We start from the raw sequence: 18,578 nt of genomic DNA on the forward strand, positions 1-18,578 counted from the left end.
GTGGATGTGGAATTGAACTGAATTAAATTACATTGAGGCTAGAGCGTGACTTTTCAAAGCGATTTTAAAGTTTAGGAGTTTAATGCACCACCTTTACAAAGTCTTCATTCATACCATTGCTTCCTTCATTCCTTCCTCAGATTAGTGTAGGGGTTGATGCAGGAGTCAGTATGGGCGGGACCTCAGCCAATTACTTCAGTTCTTTCTTGAGCTTCCCCCTGTGGAGGCTAGTGGGACCTTAGATCCAGAGACAGAATTTCAGGTTATATTCAGACAAGAGATGAAAAGTTTAGGATTTAAAGATAGCAGTTATTTTAAACAAGATAATACAAGTAAGCTGAAAATGCCATGCAAATGCAAAGTTTTGTGATTAGTATTTTTTTTAGTGTTTATTTATTTTTGAGAGAGAGAAAGAGAGTGTGCACAAGCGGGGGAGGGACAGAGAAAGAGGGAGAGACACAAAATTCAAAGCAGGCTCTGGGCTCCGGCTGTCAGCTCTGAGCCCGATGCAGGGCTCGAACCCATGAACCGTGAGATCATGACCAGGGCCAAAGTCGGATGCTTAATTGACTGAGCCGCCCAGGTGCCCCTGTGATGAGTATTTTTAACCAGTGATCTAGCTGCCCCAGCCTACCTTTGGATGGGGTGAGTGGGAATGGCCACTGGGAAGAGTGGAATGACCTTCAGGTGACTGAAGCAATCCTGTAGAAAACACTTTCCCTTCACCTTTCCGTGGGATGTAGCATCTCTGTTCCTTCTTAGAAACCACAAGTTCTTCATTCGTTCAACAAATATTTCTTAATTGTTCCTAACCACAGGCTAAGGTGGTGGTGCATGTGTCACCAAAATGCACATAGTAATAGTCAAAGCAAAATATGTGTAATGTTTGTTGTGTGCCAGGCAGCTGTTGAGGTTCTTTCTGCAAATTAACTCTCAAAAACGTCACTAGGGTGTCTGGCACACAGTACTGGCTGGCAGTGAGGACCAGTACTCAGGAATTCCAGTCTCAGCAAATTTGTTTCCTCTCTTCCACTCTGCCCCATGCATCACCTGCACTGACTTCCCTGTGCCCCGTGCACTCGATTCCCTCGGCCCAAGGTGCCCATCTGGTGCAGTTCCCCTCACATGGCACACTTTCTTTCTTTCTTTTTTTTTTTTAAGTTTATTTATTTATTTTGAGAGAGAGAATACATGTGAGTGAGGGAGGGGCTGGATGAAAGGGAGAAAGAATCCTGAGCAGGCTCCATGCTCAGCATGGAGCCCAGCGTGGGGCTCAATCTCAAAAACCATGAGATCATGATCTGAGCCGACATCAAGAGTCAGATCCTTAACGGACAGAGCCACCCAGGAGCCCCTCAAGTGGCAAATTTAGTCCTCCTCCATCCTCAGCTCCCATGATTCACCTCTGTACAGTCTTTCTTGAACTTCCTCCCCTCCCCTCCCCTCCCCTCCCCTCCCCTCCCCTCCCCTCCGGCAATCTCTTTCCCATTTGCTGCCAAGTAACATTGTGTATCCTTCTAAAATAGCATCCATCATATTTTATTGTAATTTATCTGTTCACAAAGTTTGTCTTCTCTTTGTCTCCCGAAACGACTGGGGATCCCTCAAATGTATGTTCTGAAGCTGGCCTCCATACATAGTAGTCCTCCAGTTAATGTTTGGATGATTGAGTCAAGGGCATGAGAAGCTAATTTGAAGCGTATGAGACTTTTACTGTAATTAGGTTCTGTTTGGGAGATCATTTTTGGCCATGTAAATGTTTTTGTGATGAGCCATTCTATGAGGACAGAGCCACCAGTGTAAATTAAGTTCTTTGATCACCCACAGGTCTTTACAATGGCAGTTTATTGTCTCAAAAAACAAGTATAGTCACAAACTCAGGGATAGACATCGAGACCAAAAAGATGCACCTGACCTGGAAATGAGGGTGTGTGGCAGTTTGTCTCTTAGGAGCAGAATGACTCAGCATTCCTTGTCTTCCTTTCAGAGCTGAAACCTTGGTGGCCATATGGCAATTTCTAGGTCAGGTTCTTTAAGTTAAGGTGTTCTGGGATATTTTTCTTTGGTTCTTTGTTGTAATCAGCTGAGTAAGATGTAAGTGCTCGAGTGGGAGGAATCCGAACTGAATTTGATGAAGTGGTCGTGTCGCAGCCTTCCAGAAGATGGCAGAGGCCTCACAGAGAAGGGATGGTCTCCCATTGCTGTGCAAGGAGGCCCTAGCAGGCAAGGGTACATACTAACCTGTGCATAGAGGTTGATCTTTGACCTCGCGCTCTGCCCAAAGCCTGGGCCTGACACTCTGTAATCTGAATAAGCTACCATACAGGACTAGTGGAAAAGTCTGAGAGTGGATGGAAGCATCTGCCATATACTGTTTCTAAACCGACGTGAGCACTGAATGGATACGCCTTACCGCATGGGTCCACATTTATATCCATGGGCCAACCTCAAGGACTGAGGATGGACTGGATGTGTACTTTATGATTCTAACGGTAGTTTTTAGGGATACGTCATGAACTGTCTTGGATGGAATTCTAGAACCAATAGATTGGGGTCCTTAGTAGATCTCAAAGCCTTACTTACAGAGTTCTGAACCACCTATTGGTGTTACCATAACACTTCCTCCAAATTTGTTAGGATTGCCTGGTGGAAGGGGTAGAGCCATCATCAGAGAGGTCCACGTAATCCCCATCCCTCCACACGTCCTTGTCACTCCCCTGATTAGCAGGGAGTCCAGTGACATCCAGGTATGTCAGTGCTAGCCTCACCCCATTCCACCCTCTTCTCCAGTGGTTAGGTACGCCAACCTTACCCACTTTCCTGAGACACGTTACCTTATTATGGGTTTATATTGTTTTAACACATAACTACAACATGATCTGAAATGTTTAATCTAGTCCCATTTGATCCTTCACTCTTAAAAAGTAACTCAAGCGATGCCTGGGTGGCCTAGTTGGTTGAGCGTCCGACTTTGGCACAGGTCATGACCTCACAGTTCATGGGTTCAAGCCCCACATTGGGCTTTACACTGACAGTGTGAACCTGCTTCACATTCTCTGTCCCCCCCCGCCCCTCCCCCCTCACGCACTTGCGCACTCTCTCTCTCTCTCAAAAATAAATAAACTTTAAAAAAATACAAGTAATTCAAGAAGACCCCCCCACCATGAGAAAGTGATAAATTTAGTTACTTTGCATTGAGGAACCAACAGGAATAATGGAATAACTATATCTGTAACTCTGTTATTAATGCTTTCATATATTTTATGTGCCTTCATCTTCACAACAGTCCTTCCCATTCACAACTGTTGCCTGCCCAGTCTGTGCCAGGCACTGTGCTAGGTACTGGAGATGTGATGGAGAGTAAGAACAGTCTCCATCCTCATTGTTAGGATTTCGTTCATTCTTTTGGTCAACAAATACCTGTTGACTACCTACTATGTGTAAGGTATCATTCTAGGTACCAGAACAAAACAGGAAGAAATCCCTGCCTTTCCAGGAAATTAGAGTCTAGATGGGAGAGATAGGATACAAACAAGATAAGTAAAATATATAGTATGTTGGTGAAAAGGGCCAAGAAGGAGAAAGCAGGGAAAGGGGATGGCATGTTTCTGGAGGCAGGAGAGGAGATGCAATTTTGGATAGGGTGGAAGGGTGTTCCTCACCTAGGAGATGATGTTCAGCTAAAGACTTGAAGGAGGTGAGGAAACAAGCCATTTAGATATCTGAGATTAGAGTGGTTTAGGCAAGAGGGAGTAGCAAAACAATTAGTGTGGCCAGAGCGGAGTGAGCCAAGGAGCAGGCCCTGGGAGAGGAGGTCAGAGAAGTGGAGAGTGAGGAGAGAAGAGCCAATATATCGGGCCTTGTGGGTCATGGAAGGACTTTGTATTTTACTCTGGATGAACTGGGAATCCATTGAAGGGTTTTGAGCAGAGGGGTGACATCACCTGCCTTATGGTCACAGGGTCACCCTGGTCACAGTGTTCAGAACAGACTGATGGTACCAAGGGCAGAAGCAGGGAGATTGCTGAGGTCATTGCTACAATTCGGGTGAGAGATGACGATTGTTGGACTAGAATGATTTCAGGGGAGGAGGTGCAAAGTAACTGGATTTGGGGTAGATTTTGAAGACAGAGTTGTCAGGATTTGCCTACTGGATCAGATGTTGGATGTTCAGTAAAGACTAGTCAAGGAGGACTCCAATGTGTCTGTCCTGAGCAGCTAGAAGAATAAAGTTTGCCATTTACCCACCTGGAAAGGATGTAGGAGTAGGTTTGAGCAGGGGGTGAGGATCAGGACCGAGACTGAGATGCCCATTAGACATCCAAGTGAAAATGTCAAGTAGGTGGTCTGTTATATCAGTTGGGATAAAGGGGAAAGCCCTGGCCCGAAGATATCAAAAATAGAAGCATCTCCACATACCTATCAAGGGAGTGACTTCATAGAAAAGAGAAGAGGTCCAAGGACTGGGCTCTGGGGCACTCCAGTTAGTGGTTGGGGAGATGAGGAGCAGCCAGGAAGGAAACCTAAGTATAAGGGATGAAGAAATCCAGGAGAGAGGAATGTCCTGGAAGCAGAGTGGACAAAGTATTTAAAGAAGGAAGACGTGATCAGACTGTGTCAGATTTTGCTGATAGATCAGGTTAGATGAGGAGTGAGAATGGACCATTGGATTTAGCAACATGGAGTTAACATTAGTGTCCCTGATAAGAGAAGCTTCATGAAATAATGGACAACAATGAATATACACACTGTCTTAGGAGTTTTGTTATAAAGGGAAGGTGAAAAATGAATTAGTAGCCTGCTATGAACTGAACTGTTTCTCCCCCCCCAAATTTTCTCTCTCTCTCTCTCTCTCTCTCTGCCTTCTGATGATACAGCAAGAAGGCAGCTATCTGCAAGCTAGGAACAGGGCCCTCACCAGAACCCAGTCGTGCTGGCACCCTGATGTCAGATTTCCAGTCTCCAGAACTGTGAGAAATATATGTCTGTTGATTAAGCCCCCCAGTCTGTGGTATTTTGTTGTAATAGCCTAGCTGACTAAGACCTTGCTCAAAGGGGAGATGGGTTTGAGAGTCTTTCCTTAAGACAGAAAAAACAGTGTGTTATATGCTGGTGTGAATGATCCAGTAGAGAGAGAGAAATTGGTGATGCAGGGGAGGTGGATTGCTGGAGCCGTGCTTTGTAAGTGAGAAGGACGGATTGGGATCTGTTACATATTTCAAGGAATTGGCCTAAGCTGGGAGCAAGGATGCTTCAGCCATTGTAAGAGGGAAGATAACCTACATGGCCCAGGTGCCAGTAGATGGATAGATGTGCTTGGGGGAGCTTATAGGGAGGTTCCTTTCTGGTTGCTTCAGTTTCTCTCATTGAAATAAGAAGGAGGGAGAAAGTAGCAAGAAGAGAAAGTGAAATCGTTCTTTAGGGTCAGGGAGAGTGAATGGACCAGGGAAATAGGGTGCTTGCCAGGCAGCAGTAAGAATGCCCTTGAGACCAGTCGGCAGGTTTTTGTATTTTTTTCTTCATGTTCCACTGCACAGGAGGGAACACGAAGTAGGCAGAGTTGGATTGGTCTAACCAGGGATGTGGTTCAGCCAGGCAAAAACCAGGTGCAAGATCTGAGGATGTACCGTAGATTTGAAGATGCATGCTATGGTGCTTTCCTATGAAATTTAAATAGGTTAAGGCAGGAAGTGAGGGTCTGAAGCGAGGGGCAGTGAAAAATAGGTAGTTTTTCCTACTAAAAAATGGTAGTTCCTAGGGTCAAAGTGGGGTCAAAGTTTGGCTGGAGTTGGGGGTACTAGAGAGAGTAAGCTGGAAAGATAGGAGACGGTGTTTGGAGACTGGAATTATGATTATTGCATCAAGTCTAGAATGTAACCCAGAGTGGTGACTGAGTTGGGGTGGTGGACAGACAGCATCCTTGGAGGAAATGAGGTCAGGAAACAGAGGCATGGGCATCGGAAGAATTCTGCACAAGGGTACTGAAATCAGCATTAGCTGTGGCAGTGTTGAGGGGTCAATGAGTCAGGAGCTAAAGCTTCAGAGACAGAGGTGGGTGACTGGGGTCCCTGGATGGCCTGTACAAGTGGAGTGCTGTGCAGTCTGATGAGAGCTGAGCTGGGAGTTTTAGGGGAGAGAGAGGAGGAAGGTCTGGAAGCCACAACAAGGAGCGCATCTCTCCCACTGGCAGGTTCGGGAATCCCAGGTGCCAGGAAGAGAGCACAACCACAACTGGGAAGGACCGTTAGGGAAGCGGGTTAACTGGGGAGAGTCGGGGGTGAGCCACACTCAGGAAAAGAGGGTGAAGGGAACACTCACTATAAAGGTTGAGGATGGGGGATTTGCTGCCCATTGAGTCCCAGAGGACACTGCGAGGTGGAAAGGGGTGGAAGATGGGAGTAGAAAAGACAATGTCAGAGCCAGGTGGGGATTAGCGTCTAGGGAGATGAGGTGGCCTCGGAGACTGGAGTCTTGGGTGACTGATGTGAAGGGGATAAAGGGCTTGAGGAGATTTGTCTTCGTGGTTGCAAGGAGGCTCGTTATGGTGAGGTAGGGGTGGGGAGGGTTTGGGAGAGGGCAGGTTGGTTTCCTGGGTCCCTTCCATTTTACGGATGAGGAAACCGACACCCACAGAGACTTGTGTCTTGCCAAGTTGTTGAATGACAACGAGGCATTTTTTTAAGTTTTATATATTTATTTTGAGAGAGAGAACGCGTGCATGCTTGTGCACAAGTGGGGAGGGGCAGAGGGAGGGAGAGAGAATCGCAAGCAGGCTCCACGCTGTCAGCACAGAGCCCAACACGGGGCTTGATCTCACGAACTCCAAGATCATGACCTGAGCCGAAATTAAGAGTTAGCACTTAACTTAACCTTCTGAGCCACCCAGGTGCCCCTAAATGACAAGGAATTGAATCACATCTCTGACTTGGAGACCAGCACTTTATCTCCATCATAATGGCCTTTCATCTCAAGTTGTCTTAACTTCTTCCAGTGCTTTTGCAAATACATTCACCCTGGGATATCCCTGAACTCAGTGCTTGTAAGATGCCAGACCTTGACCATAGATTTCTTTCTGAGAGGTGAACGTGCATTTATTAGTTTCACACATTTTTTCTGAGCCCAAAGGCACCATGAGTCAACATCTCCTTTCCGAAACTTTCCTTGATTCTGTCTCAGAGATTATCACTAGCCGCCCCCTCCTCATTCACTGTCACTGTGCCCTGACATATATACCTGTTCGACCACTTGTGTTATAATCAGTCACCTCCTGTCCCCACCCACTACCCAAACCAGACTGATAATTCTTCCTGACACCCAGGTACTCTGTACAGAGCATCGACAGCATTAACCACAATTGTGTGTTGTCTGTCTTCTTAAATTCCAGGGATATCATCTGTTTCACCCACACCCCTCTACTCCCGTGCCCAGCCCTTAAGATGGTGCCTGTTCCTTAGCTGTGAGTGGCCCTCCAGTGTCCCTGTTGCCCTCCCATTTGATGGCACTGGGGCCCCACTTCTAACCATCAACACTCGAATCTCTGAGGGCTCTCTCCGATCCCAAGAGGCCACTTGGCCCATACATGCAAGGCAAGCCAAAAGGGCCAGGAAATTAATACCACGTCCCCGGAGCAGCTTTCAACCAAAGACTGAGTTGGTGCACAAAAATTGTCGATTGCCAACTCCGTCACCCCTCACGTGGGATAACTGAGGCGTGTGCACTAAACTATTTCTTACTGTTACACAGCAGGATTAAGCCCTGGTTGCCAAGGCGGTCCCTCACTTAATAACACACCCTCTATTTGCCACATTCCCTTCTCTCCTCTCGCACCCGTGTTTCCTGAAATTACCATCCTAATAATAAACTTCTTGCACTTGTCTCGGGAGCGCTTCTGGGGACACCCAAATTGACAGTGGACTCAGCCCAGAGTAGCTGCTGAATAGATAATTGCTGAATGGATGTGTTGAGTGACAGACTGAATGTTTACGTTGTGTCTGTATGTCCCTAAGGAGACTAAGCTCCTCATAGGCAGAGATCACCTGGTTCAGCTTGGTATTCCTGCTTCATAGTGTGTCTGACTCACCCCAACAGTTCACTAAAGGTTGAACTGAATTAAATGACCTGAAAATAGCAATTGGTGGAGAACAAAAGCAGCCACTTAATGACTGTGGGTTTTAATGAGGTGGAGGTAAGACCTCTTTGGGCCTTGTGACAAAGAACTTTAAAAGGGAAGGAGTGGCGATAGCATCTCCTTAAAAATAAAAATAACTTCCTTCTGAGAAATAACTTCCTTATGGGGGGGGGGGCAGGTGGAGGCTAGAAACACGCAGGGAAAGCCTGGAACATCATCGAGAGGGGCCAGGTCATGTTTCAAATGACACATCTTCCTTATAACACGATGAGATCATGTGAAGCGCTCCGTGGATCATCCACTTACTTTACTTCTGTCGATTCCATTCTGACAACTTTCAGAGCTTCACTACCAGCCACTGTTACACAATCCTGAGTCTGGGTGGCTCAGTCTGTTAAGTATCCGACCCTTGATTCCGGCTCAGGTCATGATCTTGAGGTTCATGAATTCGAGCCCCACATTGGGCTTTATGCTGATGGTGCGGAGCCTGCTTGGAATCTCCTGCCTCCCTCTCTTTCTGCCCCTCCCCCACTCTTTCTCAAAAATAAACATTAAAAAAAATATATATATGTATATATATATGTGTATATAGGGGTCCCAAAAGCTGCCGTAAGTGAGGTCCTTGCTTGCCATCATCCTATAGTGTCCTGTGATTTTCTTATCTCCGCTGCTTGCTTTGTACATGAAGGTTTTTTTCTAGTGCACTACAAACCAGTTTACTTTTTTTTTTTAATGTTTACTTATTTTTGAGAGAGAGAGAGATTGTGAGTGGGGGAGGAGGAGAGACAGAGGGAGACACAGAATCTGCAGTAGCCTCCAGGCTCTGAGCTGTCAGCACAGAGCCTGACGCAGGGCTTAAACTCACAGACCACAAGATTATGCCCTGAGCTGAAGTCGGACACTTAACTGACTGAGCCACCCAGGCACCCCTAAAACCAGTTTACTTTTGAAGCTTTCTCTCATGAAGCCAAGGATGTGTGCGTCTGTGCGCATAGGGTGGGAGGTAACCCATTATGCATCAGTCAATGTGGAGACTTTTAAAGTCAGATCTGGCGCCTGTGTGGCTCAGTTGCTTAAGCATCAGACTTTGGCTCGGGTCATGAGCTCGCAGTTCATGGTTTGAGCCCCACGTCAGGCTCTATGCTGACAGCTCAGAGCCTGGAGCCTGCTTTAGGTTCTGTGTCTCCCTCTCTCTCTGCCCCTGCCCTGCTCACGCTCTGTCTCTTTTTCAAAAATAAACATTAAAAAAATTTTTTAAAATAAAGTCAGATCTAAGGCAGGGATCCATATGACAAGAAATCTTTTGTTTATTTATTTACTTTTAATTTTTCTTTAAGTAATCTCTATATCCAGTATGGGTCTCAAACTCACAACCTGGAGAGCCACACACTCTGCTAACTGAGGCAGCCAGGCGCCCCAAGGAATTTTTCCTTTAAATGAGATAATATATGTGAAAGTTCTTAGCAAAGTACCTAAAATACAACAGATGCCCACTAAAAATCCTAGCCAGATTCAGATCTGAGTGGCCTCACGTCTGACTATCTGTGCTTCTGTTTCCTTCTATTGATGTGAATGGTTGAGAATGGTTTTTAATATTTAGAGCTCTACTTTCCAAGAATGATTTGCTTCTTTCTAAACCAATTTCTCTGTATTATAAAGTACATGTCTTTGCTGTTGTACATATAAATGCAAAAGTCTAGTTTTGATTAACTGAATTGAACCTGATATGTGAGTTAGAAAAAAGCAGGCTCGGTTCTTTGGAAAAAGTTATCCCATTTTTCTATCCTGTTTTTAATGCAGTAAAATATTTCTGAATGTAAATAACAGACTTCAAAAGCAAATCAGAATATAATAACCCATGAAAGTAGATTATTCTTTTTAGAAGTAATATGAAGAAAACATTGTTATGGCTTTAAATGGTTGATTTAGATCAGATTGGCTGTTGGCCACTGTACTAACTAGTTTGGGGTCTGATCTTTTTCACTGTCTTACTGACCTGTTTGGGGACAGAATGATATAGTTTAAAAAAAAAAGTGGTTTGAGGCTGAACAGTAAATTTCAAGCCCAATGTAGGAGTCTGGGAGAGTCTGAATATTCCCGAAACAGCTCTGCTCCCTTCCTCCTGCCCTGTCACCCAAGTCAAGGTGATGCTCAAAAGCACTGGGGCACTTAGTCACATGAAATCCCTTGTTATTTGTTATTTGAGGGCACGAGCCTCTCATTGCTGAGCACTTTCCTTCTATCTACAGGCCGCCAAGCAGAGCCCTGCCCTCCCTGATGTCCTGCATCAGCTCTTTATTCCCTTGGCCTGAGGCCTTTGGATTGCAGTGGAAATGTTAAGGACTCTGGGAAAGGTGACACATTTAGGCTGCATCCTGTATTAAGTGTATCAGTTCCTTTCCTGAGAGCAGATATTTGAATGGGGAGAGGGCAAGCCATTTCTGAGTGGTTCAAGGTCTCAGAGTTCAGCAGCAGGTTTGCCAAGAGCCAGCCTTAAACTCAGGTTGTTCTTGGCCACGGCCGTGTGGAACTGCCATTCGCAGTGAAGCCACGGGCCAGCAGCAGCCTCTTGTCTACTACTTCTAGAACCGACGATTTCTTTAGGTTTAGACGGCAAAGAGAACAGGAATGACCGGGGCAAGGGAAGATGCCCACAGCAAATATCGCTGGAGCTGTGGACGTGGGCGGAGGCGGAGCTGGGTGTGCACATGTGATTCCTTAACCTGTCCCACCCCTCTCGGGACAGAGCTGGAAGCAGGCACGGCCAGAGACCACACCTGTCTAACTGCTTGGTAGAGTCTTTTCGGCTACACTTAACCCCCTTCCATTCTTCATTTATTGAAGGCTCCAGTTGGAATGAGCCAGGCCCAAAGATTTACCTTTGGGGAAGAGAGATGAAGTTCTGGTAAGATTTCCTAGGTGTACGTGACTCTGCTTGAGGCCGCGCTGTCTCCGTCCACGTGTGGTTGATATTTCCAGAAACGATTGAATTCTTTTCTTCCCATTTAGAAGCTTCACTGTTCATGTGTGGCCTCGTGTTGGGATTTAAAAGCCAGACGGTTCTGCTGCTTCTCGTTTCTCTAGGTCACTTTTCTGTTGCAAAGCATTTTCCTCCCCAGCGGGCACGAAGCTGCATAAGTTGTCCTCGCTGGCTTCATCGAATGTGCAGTGATGATGCCAGCGCCTCACGTGTGTATGGCACTATATGGTTTTCAAAGCATTTTTGCTCATATTAGCTCCTCGTGTGATGTCGTCTCAGGCTGTTGCTTTTGCCCTGCGTGTTTACTCCCCATTTTCAGCAACGTGAATACTTTTCTTTCTTTCTTCTATCAGTTTTGAGGATGCTATACGGGGTTTGCTCTTTTTTTTTTTTTTCTTCTTCTCCTTTTATGTTATTTTCCCCAATGGCTATAAGTGGCAAAAGGAAAAAGCCTGTATAAATGATACTGTTTTCTGACGGCAAAGGGAAGATAACCTAAATGCTCTTTATAAATCACCCCTGAGAATTCTGTTCTAGTTCCTCGGGTTCACGCTATCCGCAGAAGTACTAAAAACAATTTATCTCCGTGATTACACCGGCCCCCTTTTGTTGCATTGATGAAACATCTTCTAGAACGCGGGGGAAACTATGCAGGTTAGATCCATGTAGTCGTTTTGTGGTTTTGGTTTCTTTGCTTGTTTACTTCTGTTTTGCTCTGAGTTTTTGTACTGAGATTCTTCATCCCCCCCAGTGGAGAAATAGTGATTTCATGAGCATCTTTTGTGTTCTCCGAATTCTGTGGTTGTATAGCGTGTCACTTATAAAATAGAAGGCACTTGGGTTAAAGCCTATAAGATGGTTCTGACACTGTTTAAATTTTAGATTTAAACACTGTGTTTAGATTTTCTTTAGAGCCTGGTAGAGACTCCTTTAAGGTTCACGAAGGCTGACCAAGTAATTCCCTGAACTCACTCCTCATTGCCCTGCCCATCCCATTTCCTGCCTCTGTGGTTCCAAACCTATTTCCCTGGGGCCTCTCAACAATTCAGCAACCATCAAGTGCCTATCATGCACCAGGCACTGTTCTAGGGGCTGGGGATACAGGAGTGAACAGACAGACAAAATAATGCTCATGGATAGCTCTATCTCTTGGGGCTAGAGAAGACAAACCAAATTATGTCTTCTGCATGAAAGCCCTGCAGATCCATGAAGACTGAACTGCTGATCCTCTTGAGTCTTCACTCCAAGCTGATACTCCCGGTTTGCCCGTGCCCTTATGCTGTGTGGACCAGCTCTCTTCAGATGCATTCTGATTTTGTTTAATATCGAATTGATTTTTAGCAGATTGATATTTTTTTAAGAGTTTTGTTGTTATAAGGAGAATATGCACTTGGAGACATCTTGGAAAATACAGATAAGTAGAAAATAGGAAATTACCTATAATCCCATTACCCATTGTTAAAATGTTGGTATATTTCCTTCTAGTCTTTTCTAACTTGTATTTATAATTTTGTGTCCTGTTTTTTTCCACTTAACATTGGCATTTTTGCATTTATTACATTCATAAAAATCATTTAAATGGTTATATAATATTCCAGACATGTTTTTATCTTTTTTTTTTTTTTTAAGTAATCTCTATGCCCAGTGTGGGGCTGGAGCTCACAACCCCAAGATCAAGAGTCACCTGCTCCCCTGACTGAGCCATCCAGGTGCCCCTCCAGATAGACTTTTCAAGGTTAAGTCATAAAAGACTAGTAAGGATTCCTTAAGTGAGCTGCACTGCTTCCTTTTTATTTCGTCTCCAGCCTTGAAAGACACTACACTTTGAGTAATACTAGCGCTCCATCGAAGGAAGGTGCTGGACTATGTAAATCTCCTGTGGATTCTTCTAACTTGGATTATTCTTGATATGCTGCTTTTCTTTTCTTTCTTTCTTTTTTTGTTTCCTGTTCATTCTTTTGTGTTTCCTCATGATCATGCTCTGCCCATTTGTGTGGAGTGCGGGGTTGACTGTAGCTTTCTTGTTACTACAGGATATCCAAGTGCCATTTTCAAGGCTGTCTCCCTGCTGGGTTGAGCCTTGAGTCTGTCAGAACCAGTTCTTCTGGTGGGACCAGACCGTGGCAAGCATAGAACTCACGCTGGCCCTTCGATTGCAGGTCTTCAGCTGAACCAGAAGGCGCTTACCACTTTCCCAGACGTGGTGCTCGTGCGGGTGCCCACACCCTCAGTGCAGTCAGACAGCGACATCACCGTCCTGCGCCACCTGGAGAAGCTGGGCTGCCGCCTGGTCAACCGCCCACAGAGCATTTTAAACTGTGTCAACAAGTTCTGGACTTTCCAAGAGCTGGCTGGACATGGGGTTCCTATGCCAGACACCTTCTCCTATGGTGAGTGTCCTTGGGATTGGAACCTAGCTTTCCACATCACCTGCATCTCTATGTTTCTTTTGCCCAGAAGCGCTCCAGCATCTTGGTTTTCAGTGTGAATCTGTTCCTCTTAGGTGGTTCAACGTCTTGAGTTTTTCACAGGGCCGCTGCCTCTGTCTGAAATGCCTTTGCTTCTTTCTGTCTGTGATTCACTCATTCTACATGCATCTGGTACGCACTGTGTGCCAACCCCCATGCTAGGTACTGGGCTATAGCAGCAAGTGAGACAGAGTCCTGCCCGGAAGGCGTTCCCAGTTCACCAGAGGTGGAGCACGGCAAGTAAACTGGCCGGGTCAGGGCAGTGTAACAAGCGCCACGGTAAGAGCCAGGGCAAGGTGGTACGGGACACGCAGGGAGGCTCCGCATGCAGTTTAGGAGATGTCGAGGAAGGCTTGCTGAAAGAGAGAATGTCTGAACTAAGCTGAAGTTATCCAGCTGAAGCACTGGGGACAAGGGGGTTCCCTACACAGAGAACAGAATATAGATCAGCCTGGAGGCAAGCGAGAACATGACGGATGGGTGGTACATAACATAACAGATTATGTAGAACATAAAGGTGATGGAATTGAGATTTAAACTAGAACGAGTAGGGGGCGCCTGGGTGGCTCAGTCGGTTAGGTGTCTGACTTCGGCTCAGGTCATGATCTCATGGTCCGTGAGTTCAAGCCCCGCATCGGGCTCTGTGCTGACAGCCCAGAGCCTGGAGCCTGCTTCAGATTCTATGTCTCCCTCTCTCTCTGACCCTCTCCTGCTCACACTTTGTCCATCTGTCTGTCTGTCTGTCTCCCTCTCAAAAATAAATAAACATTAAAAAAAATAAACGGCATGGGAAGTGGAGTAGGGTGAATCCTAAGACTAATAGGAAGTTACTAGAAGGTGTTAATCAAGGAGGTGGCCCAATCAGACTTTAGTACTTCATACTTTGGCTAAAGTATGAAGAAGGAATCAGACAGGGGCAGAGTAGAGACAAGGTGGCAGTAGGGTTTTTAAACTGCCAAAGTGAGGGGCACCTGGGTGGCTCAGTTGGTTAAGTGTCTGACTTGATCTCAGCTCACATCTTGAGCCCAGGGTCATGAGTTCAAGCCCCACAATGGGCTCCACACTGGATGCGAAGCCTACTTAAAAATCAGTCTGTCTATCTATCTGTCTGTCCATCCATCCGTCCAAGTGAGCAGTGATGATCTAACTAAGGTAGCCATAGCAAGAATGAAGATATGTGAACAGATTCAGAAATTATGAAAGAGATCAAAATAACAGGCCATGATGACTGGTTGGATGTGAAGAATATACAGAGGACTCCAGAGTGACTCTGGTTTCTGGTTTGGGCAACCAGATGTGAAAGCAAACATTCACTGCAACTAGAAACACCAGGGAGGTGAAACAGGTTGGTGGGGGGCAGGGGTGGAGTGGTGAGGGGTTATCGGGCAGAGATGATTTCAGTTTGGGACACATTCTTTTTGAGGCGTCTATAGTATGAGCAAGTAAGAATACTCAGTAGGCAGGAGATAAATGGATCTGGAGCTCCTGAGAGAGGTGTAATTTAGGGAAGCAGGTTTGGAAACCTTCATTAGGTTAAGTGAAGTCACAAGAATGGATGAGATTGCTTCAGGGAGAACGTATAGAATGAAGAGAGTGCTGAACTCTACATTAAAATGGTTAACATTTTATGTATATTTTACCACAATAAAAAATAAAATTTAGTAAGAGAGGGTTCAAGAGGGAACCCTTTAGAAAATGGGTAAAGGAAGAGGAACACATACAGGAGACCAAGCAGGAGCACTTGGAGAGGTGAGGAGGGAAGGGAGAGATGCCAGATGCCAGTGGAAAGAACATTCCAGAAAGGATGAGTGTTGTTTGGTTCTGAAAGGACAGGTGTGTTGGGTAAGTGATGGGGAGAAAAGCCCATCAAGGGTCAAGGATGAGGCAATGAATGAGAAGTGAGAAGATGAAAACCCATCTCAGTAGCTGATGGTAGTTAAGGGATGATACAGGAGCAAGGATGGCGATTTTGTTTGTTGAAGATGGGAGAGAACTGGGCATGTTTAAAATGGCGACAGAACTAGGAACGGGGAGGCTGAAGACCCGTCAGAGAGAGCACACTTAATAGCGCAAGAGCTCCGAGGAGGTGAGAGGGAGAGGGGTCTAAAGCACAGGTGCAGGGATGGCCTTGGATAAGAAGGCCCCCTCTTTCACTGTTGTATAAGGGAAGGAAAAAGCATAGCTAGAGAGGAGTTAGATATGTCAAGGGATGTCAGGAATTTGGGATATCCCTTTTTTTTTTTTTTTTTTTTTTTTTTTAAGGAGATAGAAGTTTATTAAATACACTGCAAGGGAGCTGCAGGCAGGAGAGAGACTGTCTGCGGGAGTTCCTTTCTAATAAAGTGTACTCTTCGTGAGGATGTTCCTGATTACCTACAAGGCCTCACCATGGTTTTGTTTTAATCATTAACCCTTTTGTAAACAAGGCAGATCTTATTAGTATGCCAGGGTATTTTGCTTTGCGAAAATTGATGAACTGTGATACCACCTGTGGCAGGCAGACTACTGTCCCCCAGAGAGGCGAATGTATAGAAAATCAAGGACGCTTATGAAACAATTTAGAAAGATTTTAATACACATTATTATTCATATTTTTAAAATTAAGAATTAGCGTATAGTGGAGGTAATTCAGGCTTTTGAGTCATGCCTTAACTGGTGAGACAAATCCCCAGGCTTAGTTTCTTTGGGCATTGGCTTTCTATTGTTGTACCGCAAAGTACTAAAAACTTAGCAGCTTAAAATAACACCTGTCTAGGAGCACCTGGTGACTTGAGCACCCAACTCTTGATTTTGGCTCAGGTCATGATCTCAGGGTTGTGAGATTGGGCCTCACGTGGGGCTCTGCCCTGGGCTTGGAGCCTGCTTGAGATTCTCTGTCTTCCTTTGCCCTGCCCCCTGCTCACGCAGCCTCTCTCTAAAAAAAAAAGAGAGAGAGAGAGAGAGAGGGAGACATCCATTTATTATGTCACAGTTTCTGTAGGTCAGAAGTCAAGCCACAGCATAGCTGGGTTCTTGCTCAGGCCTCACCAGACTGGAATCAAGGGACAGCTGGGCTGTGGTCTCATCTGGGGTCTGGGGTCTTCCAGGCTCACTAGTTGTTGGCATTTAGTTCCTTGCAGTTGTAGGACAGAGGTGTCTAGTACTTTCTTGCTGGTTATCAGCTGAGGGCTATTCTCAGCTTTTAGAAGCTGACTGCTGTCCCTGTCACATGGCCTTCTTGACAATGGCCAAGGACAATGTGCTCCTTCAAGGCCAGCAGGAGAGTCTCTCTGACTTTTCACCTTTCCTTAAAGGACTCACCTGATTATGTCAGGCCCACCATAAATCCTCCCCCTCTTTATCAACTCAAAGTAGACTATTAACCTAGTCACAGGAATATCCCATCATATTCACTGGTCCCTCCCATACCCAAGAGAGGGGATTATACAGGGCGTGTAAACCAGGGTGTGGGAATCTTAGGGCCATTTCAGAGTTCTACCTACCACAGTCATTTTTTTTTTATGTTTATTTTTGAGAGAGAGAGAGAGAGAGGGAGCATGTGGGGGGGGAGGGGCAGAAAGAGAGGGAGACACAGAATCTGAGGCAGGCTCCATGTTCTGAGCAGTCAGCACAGAGCCTGACGCGGAGCTCGAACCCACGAACCGCGAGATCATGACCTGAGCCGAAGTTGGCTGCTTAACCTACTAAGCCCGCCAGGTGCCCCCTGCCACAGCCATTTTAAAGGGAAGATACCTGCCCTGCCTATGGGATTGTTAGGAGGATCGCATGAACTAAAATAGGTGCAGCCTTTGCCACACTGAAATACTTGAGGCGCTCCAGTTTCCTTGTGTCTCTACTCCTGCATATAGTATAGGTGCCCCGTGCATGTGTGTCAGATGGAATGGGTTCGAATTGCTTTAATCAGGAACACGAGGCCTTGAAAGACATCCTACAGAAGGGGCACTGCGGGGCTGACCACTCCCGACCATCAGCCTTACCTTCACTGACGTTTACCTTTTCTTGGCAGGTGGGCATGATGACTTTTCCAAAATGATCGATGAGGCTGAGCCCCTGGGCTACCCGGTCGTGGTGAAGAGCACACGAGGACACCGGGGTCAGTGCTGCTCCTCCTGGACTTCCGTTAGGGCCGCACCTCTGCGAGGGCAAGACCCTCATTGGGTGTCGCGGAAGCGCTGGTTTAGAGAAGCGGAGGGTCCCCTCAAGGGGCTCACAGTGTAGTCCTTCCTCTGTCCCCTCCTCTCTGTCCCCACCGTCCTTGCTTGGTCACACCCTTCTCATCCATCCCCTGGACTCTGACTGGTCTCTCTGACTTCAGCGCCCGTGTGTCCTCTCTTCCTTGGAAGTGATTTCTCTGAAACCTCTGTTCTTGTCACTGCCTTGCTAAAAAGCCCTCCTGAGAGCCCTGTTGCCTGTTAGACAAAGCCCATATTCCACTCTGTAGCTCCGAAGGCCCTGAAGCTTCAGCCTTCCTTTGTAGCCTTCTCTGGCCCCGTGAACCCTCATAGTCCACTGCAGACTACTTCTCATTCACCAGCTGGACCGTGCGCTGTCTTCTCTTTCCTTTGCTGGAAATGCCATCTTCCTCTGGCACCTAGGGATGCCACCTGTAAAGGCCAGCCCTGGCTATTGTCTCTTTCCCCTCCACACCCCCGATCTCCCTGCCTCTCTGGCAGGCAGAATTAACTGCTCGTCTTTCATGTTTCCGTAGCACGTTGACCGTGCCTCTAACAGTACTGCGCTTTATGACAGTTATGGGTGTATGTGCCTTTTCCCCCTCATTGGCTGTGAGCTGCTCAGGGTTGGGAACTCAGTCCCATGCATCTCTGTCCCAGAGTCCTGCTCCGGCGCTCCATGCATAGCAGGGACTGGTGCAGCAGGTGAGCAGGTACCCCCTGATGCAACCCAGATGGCATACTTAACTGCTCAGGGCATCTGCAGCGAGTGGAGGCACCGTGAACAGACATGTCCTGAGCAGTTCCTGGGATGTAGGGACTGGGCGGTG

The 18,578-nt window shown here is 46.4% G+C and overlaps 1 protein-coding gene across 3 annotated transcripts in view; it reads left to right on the plus strand.

Annotated features, from left to right (window-relative positions):
- Nucleotides 1-18,578, plus strand: part of RIMKLA (ribosomal modification protein rimK like family member A) — a 36,794-nt gene that overhangs the window by 2,772 nt on the left and 15,444 nt on the right. Inside the window, exons 2-5 of one of the 3 annotated variants that reach the window (XM_015066771.3) lie at nt 10,973-11,033; nt 11,633-11,762; nt 13,268-13,498; nt 17,583-17,669. In XM_015066771.3, coding sequence (XP_014922257.1) covers nt 11,726-11,762; nt 13,268-13,498; nt 17,583-17,669 — 355 coding nt within the window. In that variant the 5' untranslated portion in view covers nt 10,973-11,033; nt 11,633-11,725. Of the gene's footprint in view, nt 1-10,972; nt 11,034-11,632; nt 11,763-13,267; nt 13,499-17,582; nt 17,670-18,578 lie in introns of those variants that run through there. The other 2 variants (XM_027059494.2, XM_027059492.2) reach the window with 2 other exon arrangements.

This window comes from Acinonyx jubatus, chromosome C1, assembly GCF_027475565.1.
Source record: "Acinonyx jubatus isolate Ajub_Pintada_27869175 chromosome C1, VMU_Ajub_asm_v1.0, whole genome shotgun sequence".
Lineage (NCBI taxonomy): Eukaryota > Metazoa > Chordata > Mammalia > Carnivora > Felidae > Acinonyx > Acinonyx jubatus.